We start from the raw sequence: 21,349 nt of genomic DNA, 5'->3' as shown, positions 1-21,349 counted from the left end.
TTTCCAACTGTATGAAAAAAATGAATTGGGCTCCCCATAAAGACACTGCCACTGGACCGTGCAACTAATTACTTCAACAAAACCTTCCTAGACTTACTAAATAGCCCAGCCCCTCTTAGAACAAAAAGAATAAAAGCCAAAACCATTCCATGGCTATCTAAAGAAACCAGAAAACTAATGCACCTCAAAGACAAATGTTGGAAGCAATACCAAAAAAATAAGTTAACAAACTCTCTAATTGAATTCAAACAACTCTGCAACCCACAGTGTGGAAGTAGCTGACTCCAAGTCAGACTGCCGGCCAGTCATGAGTGGAGTCCCACAGGGTTTAGTCCTGGGTGCTCTCCTGTTTGGTATCTACTTCTCTGAAGTCCAGGCCAACATGAAGGGACTCTGGCTGACAAAGTTCGCAGACAATTGTAAGTTGGGAGCTATTATTAACTCCCCAAGTGATGTTGACATCCTACAGAAAGGCTTCACTGAGACCAATGACTGGTGTCAGAACCATGGCCTTAAGCTCAATGCAAAAAAATGTATCATTATCCCCTTTGGGAAAAACCCAGTTCCCATGAATTACCACATTGATGGCAGTCCACTGAGCATAGAAGGCATTATAAGAGATCTGGGAGCACAGGTTGATAGCAACCTCTCTTTTGACCACCACATTACCACTGTGATCAGAAAGTCCTTCTATGTGGCACATCTCATTACTAAGGGTTTTGCATCCAGGAAGAAGGAGGTTATTGTCTCCCTCTACTCTTCCCTCATTAGGCCAATCATTGAGTACAATACCCCATTTGGCATGTACCTCACTAGACACCTGCAATAACTGAAGAGGCTGCAAACGTACATCCACAAATTGGATTCTAGGCCTTAAACACTTGTCCTTTATGGACAGACTCAAAAAAACTCCCAAATATTCTCTGTCTCATATCACTTGCTTAGAAGCGATCTCTGCTTGACTTACAAAGGCATGTCTGACCCAGCTCTGTTAGAAATGCTACATCTAAAGAAATCCCAGTCCCTGTGCACCACACTCTCCAGACCTCAACCTCATTACCACAATCAACAGAATGTGCTGGAAAGAGAGGTTCACAACCCAGAGACTGCCCATGGTATGGAATAGACTTCCCATACATGTCAACCAGAGCCCCTTACTAGCCCTCTTCAAGAGAAATCTTGATGAGTGGATGGGAAATAGAAAACTCCCCCTGGGGGTCACTCCAGTGGCTCTACTCAACAGAGGCACTGGCAACTAAGGTCGGGTGGCATGATGCCAGGGTAATCCTATGGGCTTGGCTTGAAAAGGCCCCAGGGCCATTAGCCTAGTACACACCTATGAATCTATGAACCTATAACTCAGTGAAGATACTAGTAACAACAGACCATAAGACTTATTACTTCATACTCCAATCAGAACATAATTTTAACCCCAAAACTTTCTGGAATTGCATTTCCTCCCTTCTATACCCTGGTCGGAAAGACAATCCATGCCCCAACCCAAACTCCACAGACTATGAAATTGCATCTAATTTCAACACCTTTTTGTTGACTGCATAGCCAAACTAACCGCAAACATTCTCATCTTCTCTACCTTTCAAAGTCCCCAATCCACTGCTTTTCCTTCTAACACTCCACCTTTCAGTCTTAAACCTATCCCCACCTGCAGCATAAAAAAACTCCTCCTTAAACTAAAGCCTTGCCCCTACGCTCCAGATAACCTGCCTCCATCCTTCCTTAAGATGGCTGCAGACAGCATTGCCCTCCCCATTTCCATTCTTATCAACAGATCCATCCAGGAAGCCTCTGTACCCTCACTCTGGAAGAAAGCTTTTGTCACCCCTCTCCACAAAGGTGGCAATAACACAGACACTACTAACGTAGTCCTATAGCTATTCTCTCACCTCTTTCTAAAATCCTCGAAAAGTGCAGCCATCACCAACTCTTGCCATAACTAACACACAGTCATCTTCCTATCCCAATAAAACATGGTTTTAGGCCTGGCCACAGCACTATCACTGCTCTTCTGTCCTTCCTTTACACCATTAATCGTGCTCATGACTCTAGGAAAATCGTATCCACCTTTTACTTAGATACCTCCAAAACCTTTGACACTGTCTCACATCCTCTACTCTTATCTCAGCTTTCCTCCATCAATTTCTCTCCTTCCTCCATAGCTTGGTTTACAAGCTATCTCCCAATAGACAACAAGCTGTTAAATGGAAAAATTCCACTTCATCCTTTCCCAACAATCCCTCCAGCATCCCCCAAGGCTCTATTCTCGGACCCTTACTTTTTAATATTTTCATTAATAACTTTCACAATTCCATAGATAATGCTACACTTATCCAGTAGGCTGATGATTCCACAATCATCTTTACAGCAAACTCTCCCACCAAACTCCTTCAAAAAACCCAAACAGCCTTCTCCAATACTGAAACATGGGTGCTAAACAACTATCTCACTCTCAATGCTAACAAAACAAAAATCATGATATTCTCTCCTTCAAGAAATTTCACCCTAGACAAAAGCCACAATAACACTCTAATCGTTATTGTGCCTCACACCAAAGTCCTCGTAGTCACCATTGATGAACATTTAAAATTTGATATTCACATACAAAATAGTTTGCTGTACAGACAAAAATTGCTATCTAACTGCTTCTACCGGATGTACTCTAGCCTCCTCCTACCCGCTCCCCTTTCTTATATATGGTGCCCCTCTACTTACTCATCTCCAACTTAGCCTAAAAAACAAACTGGAGGCCTGCTATAACAAAGTGTGTAAATTTGCTACAGGGTCCAAATACTCTACCCATCACTACCATTCCCTCCACTCCCTAAACTGGCTTGAGCTTCCTAATTTCCTGAAATTCATACAACTCACCACTGCTCACAAACTCATATTCCAACTCTCCATCTGCCCCTCTCTTTCATCTATCTTTACCCCTTACCTCCCCAGTCATACTCTTAGATCTGAAAAACAAAACCTGCTTAAAATCTATAAACCCCTTTGCCTGCCTGGCCAATTACTTCTATCACACTCCTTAGCTACACTATGGAATCTCCCCCTCCCTCAGCTGTACTCACAACCACTCTAATTTGAAATCTCTCCTCCATTCTTAGTTTACCTCAAACTGGGACTGTTCCTGCTCCCTTCCCACCTAAATTACACTGTTGTCTTTTTCAAACCTCCCTTCAGTCTCATCTGCTATTACCTCTGCTCACTAACATTACTGTTAGAACACTAAACTTGTATAAACACTTTATGACTTGTAGTTTTAATTATATTATCTGTATTACTTTTGACTTTATCTATATTTTAACATTTGTGTTTTTTAAATGTATACTCCCTGATTTTGTATTTGTATTTTAAATTGTATATGTATGGTTTTGTATACTGTATATTCCATACTTTTCTTATGTTATCTTCTGTTAACTGCTTTTGGAGCTTTTCTCACCAGGGCCTCCACTGAAAATGGGCTTTGCTTGGCCCAGTGGACTTCCCCGGTCATTAAACTGGAAATAAATAAATAAATAACAAGCAATTTACTCTTTAAGCTTCCCTATTCCTTATCTTTCCAACTCAGACATACCTTTCTACTCCCACTAGAAATGCAGTCCCAGTCTTCTTAAGGCTGAGCCATACTTGTCTGTCCTGAAAGAGGGAACAGGGAAGGCTTCCCTGTTTAGTCATAATGGTGTGCCCTTCCCTGTGGAAGCTACTGCCATTAATAACACAGTTAGTGCCATTTTTCCTGTCAAAACTGTCAAAAAGATTGGCTAGAGATTTAGATTTTCAGCTCTCCTTTTCCAAATTTTCTAAGGAATTCTCTAATCCCTCATCCAGTTTTGGCGACCCCCCCAAAATAAATAAATAAATAAATAAGCAGTCTCAACAAAATGCAGATAAACAGACTTTTAAGATGAAATGGCAGTAGATGTTCCAAAATGAATTCAAGTTCCACCCCCCCCCCATAAAAAACATGGACAGTCCAACAAGTCAGAATGACTGTTTAAGGGACCCCTCCCACCCTGCCAGCCCCTTTTCTTCCAGAAAGTCTGAATCATTTTTCTCTTTGGCAACAATAGTTTTAGACAAATTGATTCTGAAGATCATTTGTCAGGATTACAAATGGCAGTGGGAGGAAATCCTTCCTTTTCAGTTGATAATCCCTGATTCACCAGACCCTTTTATTTCCCCTTGTACTTCATCTCATGTTGTCCCAAGGAATGATAGAATCAATTCCTCTTTCCCCAGATGGGAAAGGTTTTTATTCAAGGATGTTTTTAGTGCAAAAAAAAAAAAATGATTGGGGACCACTTCTGGATCTTTCTTTCCTCAATCTGTATGTCATAGTGCCTAAACTCAAAATGATGACATTCCACAACCTGTTACATCTTCTTCCTTATTCAGAATTACTGTTAACATGATAATTAAAAGATGCTTATCATCACATCGCTATTCATCCAGACTACAGGCATTTCTTACAGTTTTGTGTGCCCGTATCACTTTATTACTTCTCTACCTTATCCTTTGGACTTTTGAATGTATCAAGAGTGTTCACAAAGTGTCTCTCTCCAGTTATAGCTCATTGCATGCTATAAGATATCCATATTTTCCACACTTAGATGACTTGCTGATCATTGCAGAGTTTTTCAAAGTGTGAGGAATCTATCACTTGGGTGAGAGATCTTTTACACAAGCTGGCATTCCAAGAGAACATTAAAAAATCTTTTAATTCCTTCTCACAGGATTGTTTCCCTGAGGTGTCTTTTCTTCCACAGGAAAAAAATAGATCTATATCTAGATCTAGTTCTAAGGTTTTCCACTCAGTCGTTGCTCACTGTAAGGCTGTATCCCAGCATTTTCTCATACCATCTATGAATCTCATGCTATCCAAGGCAAGACTTCATATGAAAAAGATACAATGGTATTGGATGCCTCTTTGGTCCCAACACCAACATCCTTTGTCTTTTTAAATTTCAGTGCTGGAGTTTGTCAAAAGAGTAATCATGTGGTGAAAATAGCAGCTATCCCTAAATCCAAATATCCATTTCTCCTTGCTCCAAAGCAGTCAGTCAGTTGCCACAGACTCCTTGGACTTTGCTTGGGAAGCAGTTTCTGGAGGGATAAAAGTGCAAGGTGTGTGTGACACCAACAACGGTCACAAGCACATCAGTGTCAATATCAAGGTGCAGGTACTCCACGACTATCGAAGCCAACCATCAACCAAAAAAGCAAAAATCAATAAAAAAATGTTAAAAGTCTGAAGAAGCGTCCAGAGTAGACGTGAAAGTGCTAACAACCCATGGAATAAAGTTCTTTTGCTGTTCAAGTATAAAAACTTTTTTATTGATTTTTGCTTTTTTGGTTGATGGTTGGCTTCGATAGTCGTGGAGTACCTGCACCTTGATATTGACATTTTTTTGTTTGGGGACATAGCAGGTACCTTACCCTGAGAGATCTCTGTTTATTTAACACAAGCACATCAGTATAAAAGACATGCTTGCCCTGATCAAGGCTCAACTCTTTGAACCATGTTTTGTCTCTAGAACCTCTTCAGGTTGTTACAGGCAGTATCACAGTCATGTGTTAAATCAACAAGAAAGGGGAAGCAAGTCATATCCCTCAAACAGACACTATCCATGTTTAATTGGGATACAGCTTCACAGCACAGTCTCATTCTGCAGGCATCCTACATTCTGTCAGTGCAAAATTGTATAGTACACAAGCTGAACAGGACAATGGCAGACCCTCACAAACAGAATCTAGATCAGGAGGCTTCCATGATTTTATTCATCTGTTAAGAGTTCCTCAAGTAGATGTGGTTGCCTCCTCTCTGAACAATCGGCTGGAAAAATTTTGCTTCAGAACTCCATGCAAGAAGGCTTGGAAGACAGATGCCTTTTCTTTTCTTTTGACAGGAATGTTCCTCTATGCTTTTCCACCCATTTTACTCATACTCACGGTTCATCTGAAGACTCAGAAGGAATCCTTCAAGATCATTGTGGTGACTCCCTTCTGGCTAAGGCAACTGTGGTTCTCCCTCCTTTTGGAAATGGCCAAGGGCAATTACTACTAGCTTGCAAACAGAAAAGATCTACTCATACAAGATCAGAGGTGTTTGATTTACTCTGACTCCAATCAACTTCAGCTGATTGCCTGGATAACAGGGTCTTATTTCCCTTTAGACACCTATTTACTGAGGATGTGCAGCAGGTAAATGTTATCTGTTTGATACCAACAACATAAACAGCACCCATTCCGGGCTAGTTGTACTCTGGTTGTACAGTATTTGTGTGATTTATGTATATATACACACACACACACACACACACACACACACACACACACACACACACACACACACACACACACACATATATATGTGTGTGTGTGTGTGTGTGTATGCAACATTCTTATCCTCTGGGATTTTCAGATTCCAGTTTTGAGCTTTATCAAGAAAGAACTGATTTGGTGGAGACAATAAGATGCCTTAGTTTTTTGCTTGGGGAGCAGTTTCAGGCAGGCATAATGTTAAAGAGATGTAGTTGTGATCCATGCTATAGAATGTTTTCATGACCTGTGATCCCTGGAATCATTACAGGTTATTACAGACAGTACCACAATGATGTTGTACATAAACTGGGAGGGCACATCATACCGCCTATGCATGCTGGCTATGATGGCTTTGGAGTTAGCTCTACAGCATTGTATAACACTCCAAATATTTTTCCTACCATTGGAGCAAAATATAGTGGCAAACTAGCTGAGTGGGACCAGGACAGACGCTCATGAATGGTAATAGATTTGGGCAAGGTCTTCGAGGAATAGATGCAGTTGTGGGAACATCTCAAACAGATATTTTTGCTTCCTTTCAAAAAAGACAACTAAGTAAATTCTGCATGAAGACTTCCTGCAGGCAGGCAGGCCTGGAAAACAGATGTATTTTCATTCCCATGGATGGGGGTGTTCTTGTATACATTTCTACCCATTCTATTGATATCCAGGGTCATTCTGAAGATTCAGAAGGCCCTCCAAAGTTTTTTGTGGTGACTTCTTTACAGCCCAGGCATCATCAACTCTCTCTTCTTATGGAATTTGGAATGTACCACAAGCTTCCTCACAAATTGAATCTACCCACACAAGACAGAGGGAGTCTGATACACCCACATCTCAAATAACTTCAAATGACTGTTTGAATGATTCAGTTTTAATAGCTTTGAGGCACCTTTTTAATGAGGACAGGCAGCAGGTACTAAGGAGTCAAGAAATCTTGTTATTAAGAAAAATTATGTTAGCTAGTAGAGATGTTTTTCCTAGTTGGTTCCTCACCTACTTCCAGGGCTCTGGCTGGTATTATTACCTCTGGTTCTTAAACATTTCTATGAGTTACTATCCTATGGTCTATTTACTCCTTTGGAAAGGCATATTTATCAGTTATTTCAGTACATCTGCCCATTTTTTCAGCCATTCATTCCCCATGTTTTAGGACTTGCTCTAGCGGATCCTGACATTTCAAATGGTTACCCTTCTGTACATTACAGTCAGCATTAATACCTCAACTTTGCACTGCACCCTGTTTATAAAATGAAGTGATAACCACTGAATATGCATCATTGCAGTATATCATTTGCTATCTTACAAGGAAGAAGACATATACTTTTTAGATTATCACATGATAACTACAAAAATTACAAACATAGCATTTTAACAAGACAAATACAGAGATGTTAAAAAGGATGACTATAGACATGCATCTTAACTCATTGTGAAAACTGATAAAATTAGATTTAATAGATGTGATCAAATTTAAAAAACTACAATCTGAACATTTTTTTACACGTGATGCTGGGAATGTCTTTTTTATCAAAGTTATGGAAAAAAAATATTTTAAGATTTCAAAAATACAGCATAAAAATGTTTAATTATTGTAGCAATACATGTTTGAACAGAACCGTAAACTCATATGTCCTAAAGATGACAAAAACCCCTTGACTTTTGCAGTTATTATGGCTCCGTGTGTTAGCTCCCAAATGTTAAATTGTTAAATTCTGTTAACAGATTATCAGCTTAAAGAGTTTAAGTTCTCTCTGCATTTAAAAAGTTTAAGGTTTAAGGGTCAAAACCCATGTACCCCTTTTTCGTGATGCTTTACTAATTCTACCTCTTACTATAATTAAGTAAATGAGTTAAATAGCATTCGTTCTGGTGAAAGGCTAATGTTATACTCCCTTGTATATTAAAGTTTCATGGCCTAACATTGGCAAGCTTTGCTAGCCATGGTGGATTTTGATGAAAGGGCAAACGCACATGCATCAGCATAGTATAGTGATACTCTTGTCACATGCATAATTACAAGAACTGTATCTGGACAGAGTGCAGGCAACATCAACATCTTGGGATGAACATGAGTTTGTCACCATATCTCTGAGATATAGAGAAGGTAGAAAAGTTACAAGCATGTGATGTGCCAGAACACAGCAGTCCCTATGTGATAGTCTTATCCTGTGGGGTTCCTTATTTATCTAGCATCTCTGTATTCTGAAGAACAATTGCTCACCTTTCTTTTGTAGAATATAACGAGATTGCAAATGTTCCATATATGCTCAGATGGGTCCCCTTCAAAGGATCAACATTTTACAACATCCAATCACTGATCTGTGAAGACCAGATAACTGAAGTTGTGAAATGTCGAACCTTGTGAATAGAGATTGCCGTACAGGACATTTACCATTCTTTTCACTGTAGTGTGATCTCAGAGTTGGTATATTTAAGTAGCAGGGGCGTGGGGGTGCCCCCTGCAAAAATGTAAAATATGTTTTCACTTGTTATATATATATATATATATATATATATATATATATATATATATATATATATTTTTTTTTTACGGTTTGATATTTTTCAACTTCAATCCTCTGATGTTTGATAAGAGGTTAAATTTTGTGACATTTCGAACCTTTGAAGTAGACCAGCTCAGAGAAGGGAGTCCTGCAGAAGGTTAACAATCTACATTGCCTTTTACTTCTGCATTACTTGGCCACACATCTCCATCAGCATTATCTGGTGTGGTGCACTGACCATATATCTTATACCACTACATGTAGTTATTTGTCTGCACCGTTTAAAACTGTCTGGGCTTTCTGCTGAAGCCTAGCTGTTGTTTACATATTTTCCTGGGAAACTGTATTCTTTCTATGATGTTATATGAAGTTGCTTCTTCGTTTTGATTCTTGAATATCTCCAAATAAAATGTTAAGTAGATCTGCCCTGAATATCACCATTTGCACCTAAGCAACACCTTAGTCATTCAAGGGTATTGGGCTTTTGCAGAATCATATCTGCGCAGTCCTGTGAAATTTTGAAGCTCGTGATTTAACATCTTTTTGTGATCATTATATATAGATATTTGCCCATCATATCACTTTTTGTGAGCTTCAACCTTTCTAACAAATTGAAAAATATCAAGCAAAACAAAAATTGTGAGTATTTAATTACTGAAGTAAAATCTCTCATTCAAACTGTTGATAAATTATGCAAGTTTGAAAAATACTTTTATTCAATTTGAAAGATTATGCTAAAGGACATTAATGTTATTAATGTTGTTTTACAATATGCAATATTTTCTTAAAATGAATTAAATATGTCTTCTAGATTTATTTCTTGATTTATGTAAATTGTTAATGTATAATATTGCCAAATCATTTACAGCTTTGCTTTCAAACTATATGAGTTGGCATACCTAGAATATTTTTAAAATCACCCCTAAAACTATATGAATGCTACCATATGATATTACTCATCTGTTTTAGTTGCTTTTATAGTTATTAAAACCTTTGCATAAAAACAATGTATATTGTTTTAACCAAATTGCTCTCTTACAATCTTAAGGGGAGAATCAGCTGTTCAGGCCATTTAATGGTGCAATCTGCCCCTCTTCGGAGTCGACTAGCACCTGCTGTCCAGTCACATAGGTAAGTGAAACATAAGTGACCATTTCTTATCTGGCCACTTACAGTCACAATCCATGCAGAGTATAAAATGCCAAAGTTCTTTGTTAATCATTTCAACGTACAAAGAAGGGATTAGATTACTTTAATTTGTTGAGAATCGATTCAATATATACTGACATGCACATTCAGGTTATATGGTGGACAGTTGTGACATACATATATGGTGCTAGTGTTTTGCTTTAAAATGAATACCATATTATTGCATAGAGGTATAATAGGATTTACAATGATTAATTGTATTTTATTTAGCCAAAACACAGATAATGATAAGTGAAATATTTAAGCCTAACAACAATGCACTGTCAAATGATTGCTACAAAAAAATTGCTATACACTGTGAAACCATTGTTTTTGCAGGGGGAAGGACCCCACCATTTCACCTATCATGTGGCTCTGCCCTTACATCCTTGATCTATAGACATACTAAGCCCAAGGATGCACAAATTCAGGAAAAAGGCAAAATTGTAAAATAAAAACTCACAATTTATCTCTTCTTGAACTCTCAAGACCCCAAACTAAAACAAGGAATCTGTGATAAAGTGAGTTTCATTTATAAAAATATTAATGACATAAAATGAAGATTTCCCTCTGTGATGTTCTGTGATATGATAACAAGCCATGTAATCAACAATAGTGTTTCTGGAGCAATACATTGCTTTAAAATGGTACAGTAGTCTCACCCAGGATGGATACTTGGAATTTAAAATGGTATAATAGTCTCACCCAGGATGGATACTTGGAATTTATCCTTGCTGAAATGTGTTGGAATAACCTACACTGAATGTATACTATTTTTAAGGAGAAAACAGGTGCAAATAAATTTTCTTGACACATATGTACAAGTGGATTTGAGCTTGCATACACATACACATAAACAATATACTTACACATACACTCACTTTCAAAGGCTTTATGTGGGGGGCATGTATGTTCCACAAAAACCACCATGTAAATACTGTAAGTATAAGTTCACTGATGCCATTGACAAAAAAAAAAAAAACATGCAACCACTTTTTATCAGGGTTATGGCAAAATGTGAACCCCTGGACTTTGAAAAAAAAACATCATTCAAAACCCTTGTTATAAAAGGTTATGGCAAAATGTGAACCCCTGGACTTTGAAAAAAAAACATCATTCAAAACCCTTGTTATAAAACCTTTGTTGTTGAGTGATCTGGCACTCAGCATCAGTACAGATCCTGATATAAAAATCAGAACTATATTTTTAAAAGAATGACAGGCAAATGTCTTTTTGATGTTTTCAAAATAGATGTATTTTTAGAAATGTGTTACCATATTTATCTAGTCATTTAGATAGCTAGTTATGCATAAAGATTTCAGGTAACATCTCTGCTTTATTTTAGGTAGATTGGGTAATGCCTCATTTTGTTGTCATATTGACATACCATTTTGTGTATCTGCCTTTTAAAGTACACTGCAGTAAAATTAGAAACATGGTAAAGGGGATTAGTGTGGGTATAAGTATCAAATCTTTGAAAATATTATAAGCAGGCTGTTGGTTTGTTCTTTGTCTGTTTGATTCCAATATCTAGTTTTCTTCTAGTCTCGGATAATGAGATAAGAGCTGCCTAACAGTTCATTAACTATCTTTTCAACATAAGTTCTGTGTTGTTTAATCTGCATTGTTAAAATCACAATATAAATGTCAAACCATAAAAATGTGACTGTAATTTATCTTACCCTTCTTTTTCAGGGGAGCTGTGCCCCCTGCAGTCCCTGACGTGGATGTCTGTACTGGCAACTGTTTGAAATATTAGGACCTGCAAGAGCAAGGCCTGAAACATGGAGACTGAATGCCCAAAAAAAAACAGACTTGTATACTAAATCCAAGATGGCCATTTCTCAGAATATTAAATTTTTTTCTGAGGTATGACAATCTCAGAGCTAGTATATACAAGTTTGGTGTGTGTGTGTGTGTGTGTGTGTGTGTGTGTGGGGGGGGGGGTGCAGGTTGGCATACACCCCTGCAAAAGAAAAATTTAAGAGAGGAGCGAGGTTCAAGAGTCACTCTTCTCCTGGGGTTTAGGACTTTTTTTGGCTTGTTGGCACTTGGCATTTCAAGTGCTGACCTTTCAGTAGGGAGCCTTTCTGTTCCCCCATACCCCAGTACTAAATATCCTAATTTTGAGGATTCACTGTCTCAGAGATAGAGGGAACATTTTCCAGTAAAACCAAGCTATCCTTTCCTTTCATTTCAGAATAAGGTCCCCTTGGAATAAGTTTATATTGTATCCATGAGGATACTGGTGGCGCCACAACCATAAAACAGTTTAGCTACAGTGCACCAAGCCTCTGTTCTAGCAAATTTTCTTTATTCACACACTTATGTATATGATTATATTTCCTGTCATATGATCTATGACATCTAAAGAATCTGCCTGCAGATGTTAAACCATTAGCTGTTAACAGTTTTAAATTGCAAGATTCATATGTGCAACCCACAGAATAATGAGACTGAAGAGGTGAAACTGCGAACTTTGTACACACACAAACACACACACACACACACACACACACATATTTATATATATATATATATATATATATATATATATATATATATATATATATATATATATATATATACACACACACACACACACACGTCTATACAGAGAGAGAAAGAGTCAGGGCCAGCCTTAAACCAGTTGGAACTATTTGCCCTCATTGGGTCCCGCACTAGGCTATGACATAGTCATTTTGCATTATGTATCCAAGAGATTTACCTAACCAACAACAAAATGCAAGTGACAAGTCATTTTCCTACTGGCAGTCTTGCTCCTGTAGCAGTTATAAAGCTTGTAGATGGAGCAAACAGCATTTTTTTCATCATGCATTACACTAGTTAAAAAAAAAAAAAATGCGGCTGCACTGTGTCAGCTCATTCTAGAGATATGCATATTTTGACTTCTTTTGCACAGAAAATCTCAAAAAATCACTTTCTGCACTTCCAGTTGAAGGTACAACAACTTATAGTAGACAGAAGTTACTAGAAATTAAACAGTCGACATCTACATGTTGCTGGTCGGATGTCTTGATGTCTGCAGAATATCTGGGGACTACTACTTGCACAGAGCTACAACAGCTGGGTGTTTTAACTCTTCACACTCTAAAGTGCCTGAAACTGGTAGAACAGGTTTTTGGAATATGCTGGACAAGAAAAAAGAGAAAGAGATGTCAGAGAACAAAGAAAAGTGGTTGTACAGTAGGTATTCATCTGAAGTTAAAAGCAAACCCCTGCAGGCCTGTACTACCAACTATACTGCTAGCTAATGTGAGATCACTGGATAGCAAGATGGACTACTTGAGACTAGAACTCTCTAACAACAAGGTCAGAAATACCTGTTTATTGTTGATTACTGAGACATCCCTGCATGACAAGATAAATGATAGTGCAGTAAACTTAGAGAATTTTACAATGTTTCATGCAGACAGAAAACATACACTGTGTGGAAAGGCCAGAGTAGGTGGAGTCTGCATTTATGTTAACAGAAGATGGTGCAGAAACTGTGAAATCATGCTATCACACTGCTGTGAGAACTTAAGAGTTCCTGTCCATTAAATGTAGACCATTTTACTTGCCCAGGGAAGCTGAATGGAGTCAGTGTAACAGTGATGTATATCCCACCTAGTGCTAATACCACTGAGGCTCTAAATAATCTATGCAATCACATGGGTGAGCTGCAGAGCAAATATCCTGACTATGTATACATGGTAGCTGGTGACTTTAATGAAGCCAGATCTGAAATAAGTACTCCCACACTACCATCAGTATGTGGACATTCCTACAAGGGGTGATAATATCCTGGTAAAGGTGTACATAAACTTAAAGAAAGCTTATAAGGCAGTGCAACTTCCACAAATGGGAAACTCTGACTATTATACCATCTTGCTATCACCAGCTTACAAACCTGCACTGGTTAGAAAGAAACCCACAAAGAAACAAATCAGGCTATGGCTCAAGGGGGCTATGGAGGCCCTCCAAGACTGCTTTGAAAGAACCAACTGGAATATGTTCAAGAAGGCAGCCACAGTGAATTAGCATCTGAACAATGACAAATACACTGAGGTAGTGATGGCATACATTTCAAACTATGCTGATGGGGTAACAAATACCAAGAGTATCACTATTAGAGCTGACCAGAAGCCATGGCTGACCCCTAAGGTATGTGAAATTCTAAAGGAGTGAAACACAGCTTACAGGGCTAAGGACAAAGCCCTAAGTGTAGCGAGAGGTAATATGAGGAGAGGTATAGAAGTGGCTAAGAGGGAGTATAGCAGAAATGTATAAAGCCACTTTGAAGACATGAAGGATGGAAAAAGACTATGGCAAGACATACAGGAGATCACTGACTACAAAATCAGGTCAGCACAGTGTTAGGACAGCATCGAATTCCTGGACAGTTTGAACATCAACTTTGGTAGATTTGAGGAAATAAATAAGTTGGCACTAAAGCTAACCACTGATGAGAAGGATGCAGTACTCAGCCTCAGCACAGAGGAGGTAAGAAGAGAGCGAACCCCAAGAAGGCTGCTGGCCCAGACAACATATTGGGCAATGTGTTAAAAGGCAGTGCTGATCAACTATGCACAGTGCTCAAAGAAATATTTAACACCTCTCTTGCCATAGCAAAAGTACCTTCATGCTACAAGGAAGCTAACATCATCCCACTACCTAAGAAAACCACTGGCTCCAGCCCTAATGACTACAGAGCAGTTGCTCTGACATCCACTGTTATGAAATGTTTTGAGTGGCTGATCAGAAAGCATCTTTCCTCGTGCCTATGTCCTGAATTTGACCCTCTGCAGTTTATGTACAGAGCTAACCGATCCATGGCTGATGCCATATCAGTAGCACTACACATCTCCCTTTAGCATTTAGAGGGCAAAGACAACTATGTGAGGATGCTGTTCATAGACTTTAACTCTGTATTTATTACAGTGGTACCAATGCAACTAATATTAAAACTGGCACATTTAGGAATCAGTAAACATCTCTGTAACTGGATCCTTAACTTCCTGATTGAGAGACCACAGAGGGTGTATTCAGTTAAGAACACATCAAAGTGCATTACGATTAACACCAGGGTTCCACAGAGATGTGTTCTCAGCCCACTGTAATTCACCATCTTCACCCACAAGTGCTCTGCTAAGCACAAGTCCAACCACATCATCAAGTTTGCCAATGACACCACAGTTGTGGGGGTCATCACAAAGGAGGATGAAAGGGCATACAGAAAGGAGGTGGCATCTCTGATCAGTTGGTGCGAGGGGAAAAACCTTGACCTGAATGTAAGGAAGACCAAAGAGATTATCATCAACTTCAGGAAAAGAAGAAGAAACCACCCAGTGCTCAGGATCAATGGTGGGAGTGTGGATAAGGTTAAGAGTACAAAATTCCTGAGTGTACACATATCAGAGGATCTCTCGTGGTCAGGAAACACCAGCTAACCAGTCAAGAAAGTGCACCAATGCCTCCACTTTTTAAGAAGGCTGAAAAAAATCTCAGCTTCCTCCTCATATTCTGTCCACCTTCTATAGAAGTACAAGAGAGAGCATCCTCACCTGCAACTTCACAGTGTGGTTTGGAAGCTGCATAGTTACAGAAAGGAAGGTGCTTCAAAGAGTGGTGGGGGTTGCAGAGAAAGTAACAGGTTCCAGTCTTCCATCAATACAACATCTTTATTCTGCAGGAAGCATCCAAAAGGCCACCAAAATAATACAGAACAAAAGTCATCCTGGGCATGGACTGTTTAAGCTTCTGGCATTGAGCAGAAAATATTGCAGCATACGCTGCAGTACTACAAGATTCAGTAACAGTTTCTATCCTTCAGTGACTAGACTTCTGAACTCATGCACTAGTCCCAGGGGTCTGGACACATACTTAGTCAATTTTTATTTATTTGTGCAGTCTATATTTGCATATATTCCAAATAAGTGCAGTATTTATTAATTATATCCTTAGTCAGTATTATTTAACTCACTCAAGTGCAATATTAGACAAATAACTTAGGCATTTCAATCTGTAGTGTGTTTTGTATTACTTTGAATAGGGTAGTTAATTTAATTCAGGGGAGGGTATTCTTTTCATATGTGAGTATTGGTAAATTTCTCTGGTCTTTCTTGCCTGTATTGGAAGTAGTATTGTATCTGTTAGCTATGTTTATTCCTCTACTTGTATGTGTTGTTTCACTTTCCTTTGTAATTCAAGAATTGAGCTGATGCACATAATTTAATTTAGGCTACACATGTGTAGTTCTAAATGACAATAAAGTTTACTTTGACTTTGACTTTAGTGTCTGTTCTAGTACTATTAATAACTAAAGCTTCATGTCTCTTGCAGGAGGCATGGCTAAGTGGCAGCAGCTCAGGCCCCCACAGTAGTCAGATGCGGTGGCTGAGTGCTCAACAGGGATTTCAATCCAAAACAGGTCAAAGTTACCATCTGGGTTTGTGTGCCAGCTCAGTTACTCTCTCAAAAAGATAAGACCAGGCTTAATCTGAAGACTGATAAGAGAGATTTTGTTTTCTTTTGCTTCTCTTGCTCACGTGGTGATTATCATCGATTGCTAATGAATGCAGTTACTGAAATAACTATGAAATACTCATATCTCAGCGTAAAATAAAACACTGTTAAGCATGAGAAAGTAAGGCATTGTGATGTGAGGTAACTTTTGATCACTAAGACTTATGACAAATTGTTACCATTTCAACAATGACAGAGAGATTCTTGCTGCAGTCACAGACAGGATTAAAAAAATATCAGAGAAGCGAAACATGAGGTGTATGTGCTGAGTGGTGAAAAGCAGAGGTGGACAGAAAAGTGAGTCACTTAGCTGAAACGTGGAAAAACAAGAACAGAAACAGTTTGATTCAAATGTACTGCAGGGATATCCCAGTTTAAATCACAGCCCAAATAGTGTGTTGGGGTGTCAAGCAGACACTTAAAGCTGGACAACAGTTGGACTGAACTAGGGACATTTTTTGGGGGGGAAGTCTGTTATAGAAAGCTGAACAAGCTATGTGGATTTTGTATGTTCTCCCTATGGTCTCCTTCTTTCGTTTCACTTGAGAAAACATGATGGTTATTGACTACTCTTATTTATCCCTGCAAGTAATCCTTAATGTTACTTTTCTGACCCGGCATATGGCTAGAAAAAGATTGGCAAGTATTAGACCAGTTACCTAGTTTAACAAATAACTAAACACATAAAATAAATGTAAAAATATTCTTGATTGGGCTCATCTGTGAGCTACGTCATTAATAAGGAGAGGTCTAAAGTTATTACTTTAATTATCATTCAGCATTCTGAGGACATTCTAACAGTTTTATGTTTAACTCTTAACTAATTGGATCAGCTGCAGGAGATGAATGGAAGCCCATGAAGGAAGAAAGGAGACACATGAGATGAGAATATGCAGTGGAGGTTTCAAAATGTTCATGGTCGTTTTCGGGCCCCTAGTCTTCCCACAACTGTTAAGTAAAGCTGCATTCACTAACTCATTTGTTCAGTACTTCCTAGCATCCAAGGACTTTGGACATGGAAATACAGATTGTGATGAGAGAGACAATTTTAACAGGATACTGGAGTGTGTAGGATATTTAACTTGCAGAGATTTTTTTTATTATTTATTTTATTCATTTACTTAAAATGTATTAAGAAAGTTAGAGCTCTGATTGACCTAGACCATTTCAGACTCAGCACTGCAGAAATACAGCCAAAGAAACAATAAACTTTAATCAATATTGATGCAAAAGTAACAATGTAACAGCATGAATGTGAGAGGTATGATTCGGTTTGCTAGGTAACATCAGTGAACACAATCTAAAGTAGATGTAATACAAGAATTGATTCAGTAAAATAAATAAGAAGAGTACATCTATATTATAACATACGATATCATGCTTCTATGGAAAAATAATATAAAAAAGTATTTACATCGTGTATAGCTGCTGGGCTTGGGATGTGAATGAGAGTAAAGAATGAGTAATATGAAGGGAAGAAGGGAAAGGAAGGAGACATAAAACGGAGAAAAAGTAAAAAAAAATAAAAAATAAAGGTCTGGGGGATAAAGAAGGGGATGTGTACAGTTATCTCTTTCCCAAGTTAAGGAGATCTGAGCTATACTACAAGAGTTTAGGGACATGTTTACTGGTAAGTTAGGTTGCACCCACCTGATGAAGTACCATGTACTCACAAGACCTTAGTGACCCATCAAATAGGACCCTTGTACTCTTATAGGAAATGTTGGGTCTGATAGTAATCCAAGAATTCAGTAATTTACTTCCGCTTCAACATGTCTTCTAACATATAAGTTAATAAATGTATTGGTTTATTTTTAATACACAGTAATAGCATATATTATTGATACAGAATCAGAAATAGTCTTTAAGTCTAAGAAGTCAGATAGCGGAGGAAGGGTTGGGGTGCTAGATAGAGGTGGTTAGCTGAGGGTTCCACCAAAATGGTCCAAATTTGGTCAAACAGTTGCCAACACAGGCCTTGTATATAGTTCAAGACTCATGTGTCCTGAATTATTGCCGTTCATGTAAGATATGCTCAATTGCCACTTCTAATGTCTTCATACCTCTCTATATACTGATAATCTGCTGCCTCTGTACCATAAGTCATCTCAGTCATTATGGTTACATCTTATCCAAAACACTGCTAAGCATAATTGCAGTTTTCCATCCATGTTTTGATTTTGTAAATGGCTTCTAGAACTAAATGTTGTGGCATATTTTTGCATCTGTAGATACATTTATGTTTTATAGCATATCCTTGTGTCTGTAAATATATTTTGTTCATTTCTTATGTGATCCTACTCACCTGGGCTGTGCATGCAAATTGTCCACTTAGATCAGTGCACTACCCAGGTAAACAGATATAAATAAATAAATAAGTATGGTGATCTCTACATTAATGTATATAAGTAGTAGGAGTATGGGGTTTATGGAGGAAGCTTGTCCCCAACAAAAAAGTAAAATTAGAGAACAGCAATTGTCAAGGTTTTTTTTTGCCTTTAGTTTTGTTGGTTTTTAAACATTTTAGAAAGAAACAGATGACCAAGCGGCGATACTGTAATTGAGGGCCTCACCAGATGCATAGTAGCAAGCCACACCCAAAACCCACCCCGTGGTATGTCATTCATGAATATGCATTCCCTCCCAATAATGTACAACTGAAGAAAAAAAAAAATGCACTTGATGTTGTAATAAGATAGTAAATATAACAGTAAACTGAAAGTAAATTGGCGTGAACCGACATTTAAAACAAACAAAAAAAAAAAAAACACTTTCTCAACCTTCGGGTATTTCAGTTTCTTAAGAGGACTGCCAACTGCTAAAATTATGGATTTGATACAACGTGTAATAGCTTCTTATTTAAACTAAAGTGTTTCCATTGTCACAGTGGTTTTAATAGTCAAACAGTCACCAAAATCTCATATTGACACTTTGAACGGTTATGCGCTGTCAGTACAGCATGCAATCGTAATGGAAGTGTAACCGCTTCTTCTTTCTTTCTTTCACTCAGTTGTGGGGTTAAGTCTTTAAGCATTACAGGGCAGCATGACTGAACTTTGATATGCACATATTGTGTATAATGGCAAGTTTTAATTGACATAAAATGTAAAAAAAAAAAATATATAGAATCTATTGCCAGTTTGTCGAAAACCCCAAGTAATATGCAGACCAGGTTGTCACTCAATTTGCGACACGCCCACTTCTGCACGAAAGGAACTGGTGAGGCCCTCAACTACAATATTGCCGACAGAGCTACAAAAACCTCATCAGTGCAGTAAGCTGTGCATATACATAGATTTAATAGTATGGTTTATACTAGCATATTCCAAATGTGCATGTCTCATAATATCCATCATTTTTTTCAGCCAGTTATCTGCCTTTTAGTAATACTATTAATGTCATACTTCAGCCAGTGTAAGTGGCAGTCTTTTGGGGGGCTTTCCAGTGGTACTTAATATTTTTTCCTCATGGTTACCCCTAAAAGTCCTCAAATTTGATGTACGTCTCCTTAGTGACAGTGGGTTGCTTGTGGGTAGAGACACATCTGACTTCAGTCCTCTCCCAGTCCATAGCACCTCTGGGGCGAAGCTCACACCATTACACACCTCCATTCTTATAAAAAACAACTCTTTTGGTTGCAAAACAGTGGTGTAAAAGGTAAACTTCATTGCAATGAAAGTATTTTTTGGTAAATTTGCTTTGCAGCATCAGCACTCACTGAAAAAAATGCTCAAACAACTGGCAGTCCCCCATGTGCATTGGGGCCTTACAATGCAAATCAACTCATCTGTGTGTGCTGTGATCATGCAGCTCTGCCTGTCCTGTAGACAAGCACCTCTGTGTGATTGTTGGCCTTTAATTGCGATTCAACTCAAGTGAGCATGCCCTAAGCACATGGTGTACCTGTACCCTTCTCCCTGTAGAGATGACAGCAGACTGTTCCTCATCATTTCTGTCTGAAATACACTGTCAGCATAAGATGCCAGCTAACTGAACTCAAGTCACAAAAGCCAAAGCCTAGAATTTATCCCTGGAGCCAATGGTCCCTGAAGTTTATGTCTAACGTTTTATTGCAGTTAAAAAAATAAATAATTACCTTGAAGCATAATACATCTCCAATTTATAATAAAACAAAGTGTTTTTTCTGAAAAGAGGTAAAATATTTAGCTTTTGAAATTCCCATGGTAACAGTATCTTACCTTAGTCAGTACACCCTGCTTGGACATTCTGATGTCATTCAGGGATAGTCTTACTGATTAGTTTGTGTGTTAATTGCTACACAATTTTAAGTAATTAGTTTTACCAAAAAAAAAAAAATCAAACCAGTTTACAGTTGTTTACCAATTAATATTACCTCCCACACAAATCATAGTAAATAAAACATATGCATCATAGTAAAAGGTAAAGACATAGAGAATAAAACTAAAAACTAATAATACTAGGGCTTATTGTTCATAGAAAAAATTGTGTGCCCTCCAAACTTCATCATTAGTATGTGGCAAATATCCCCACCAATAGAATGGACTATCATTTTATTCACATCAGACTTCTGCCTACTGACGGAATTTTAAAAGTTAGCACTTTAGCTTGGCTTGGTTTATACTTTGTTTTATTATAAATTGCTGACCACAAGTATGAACATGCATTGTGTTTCAAGGTAAGGATTTTTTAACTAGGATAAAATGTTAGACATGACCTTTAAGGTCATGTAGGCAGACTGTAAAACACTGGAGTGTGAACACTGTGACTGTGAGAGAGATCCATGTTAGAGTGTGCAGTGCTAT

The 21,349-nt window shown here is 38.1% G+C and overlaps 1 protein-coding gene across 6 annotated transcripts in view; it reads left to right on the top strand.

Moving 5' to 3' along the window:
* MYPN (myopalladin) overlaps window positions 1-21,349 on the top strand; it is a 2,130,465-nt gene that overhangs the window by 1,955,003 nt on the left and 154,113 nt on the right. For all 6 annotated transcript variants that reach the window (XM_044056370.1, XM_044056369.1, XM_044056367.1 and 3 more), the window contains one exon: window positions 9,898-9,980. In XM_044056370.1, the coding sequence (XP_043912305.1) occupies window positions 9,898-9,980 (83 nt within the window). The remainder of the gene's footprint in view (window positions 1-9,897; window positions 9,981-21,349) is intronic.

Source organism: Protopterus annectens, chromosome 14.part0 (genome assembly GCF_019279795.1).
Source record: "Protopterus annectens isolate FY-2018-M chromosome 14.part0, PAN1.0, whole genome shotgun sequence".
NCBI classification, from domain to species: Eukaryota; Metazoa; Chordata; order Ceratodontiformes; family Protopteridae; genus Protopterus; species Protopterus annectens.
The sequence above is the reverse complement of the archived record's forward strand: the minus strand, read 5'-3'. Positions and strand labels throughout refer to the sequence as shown.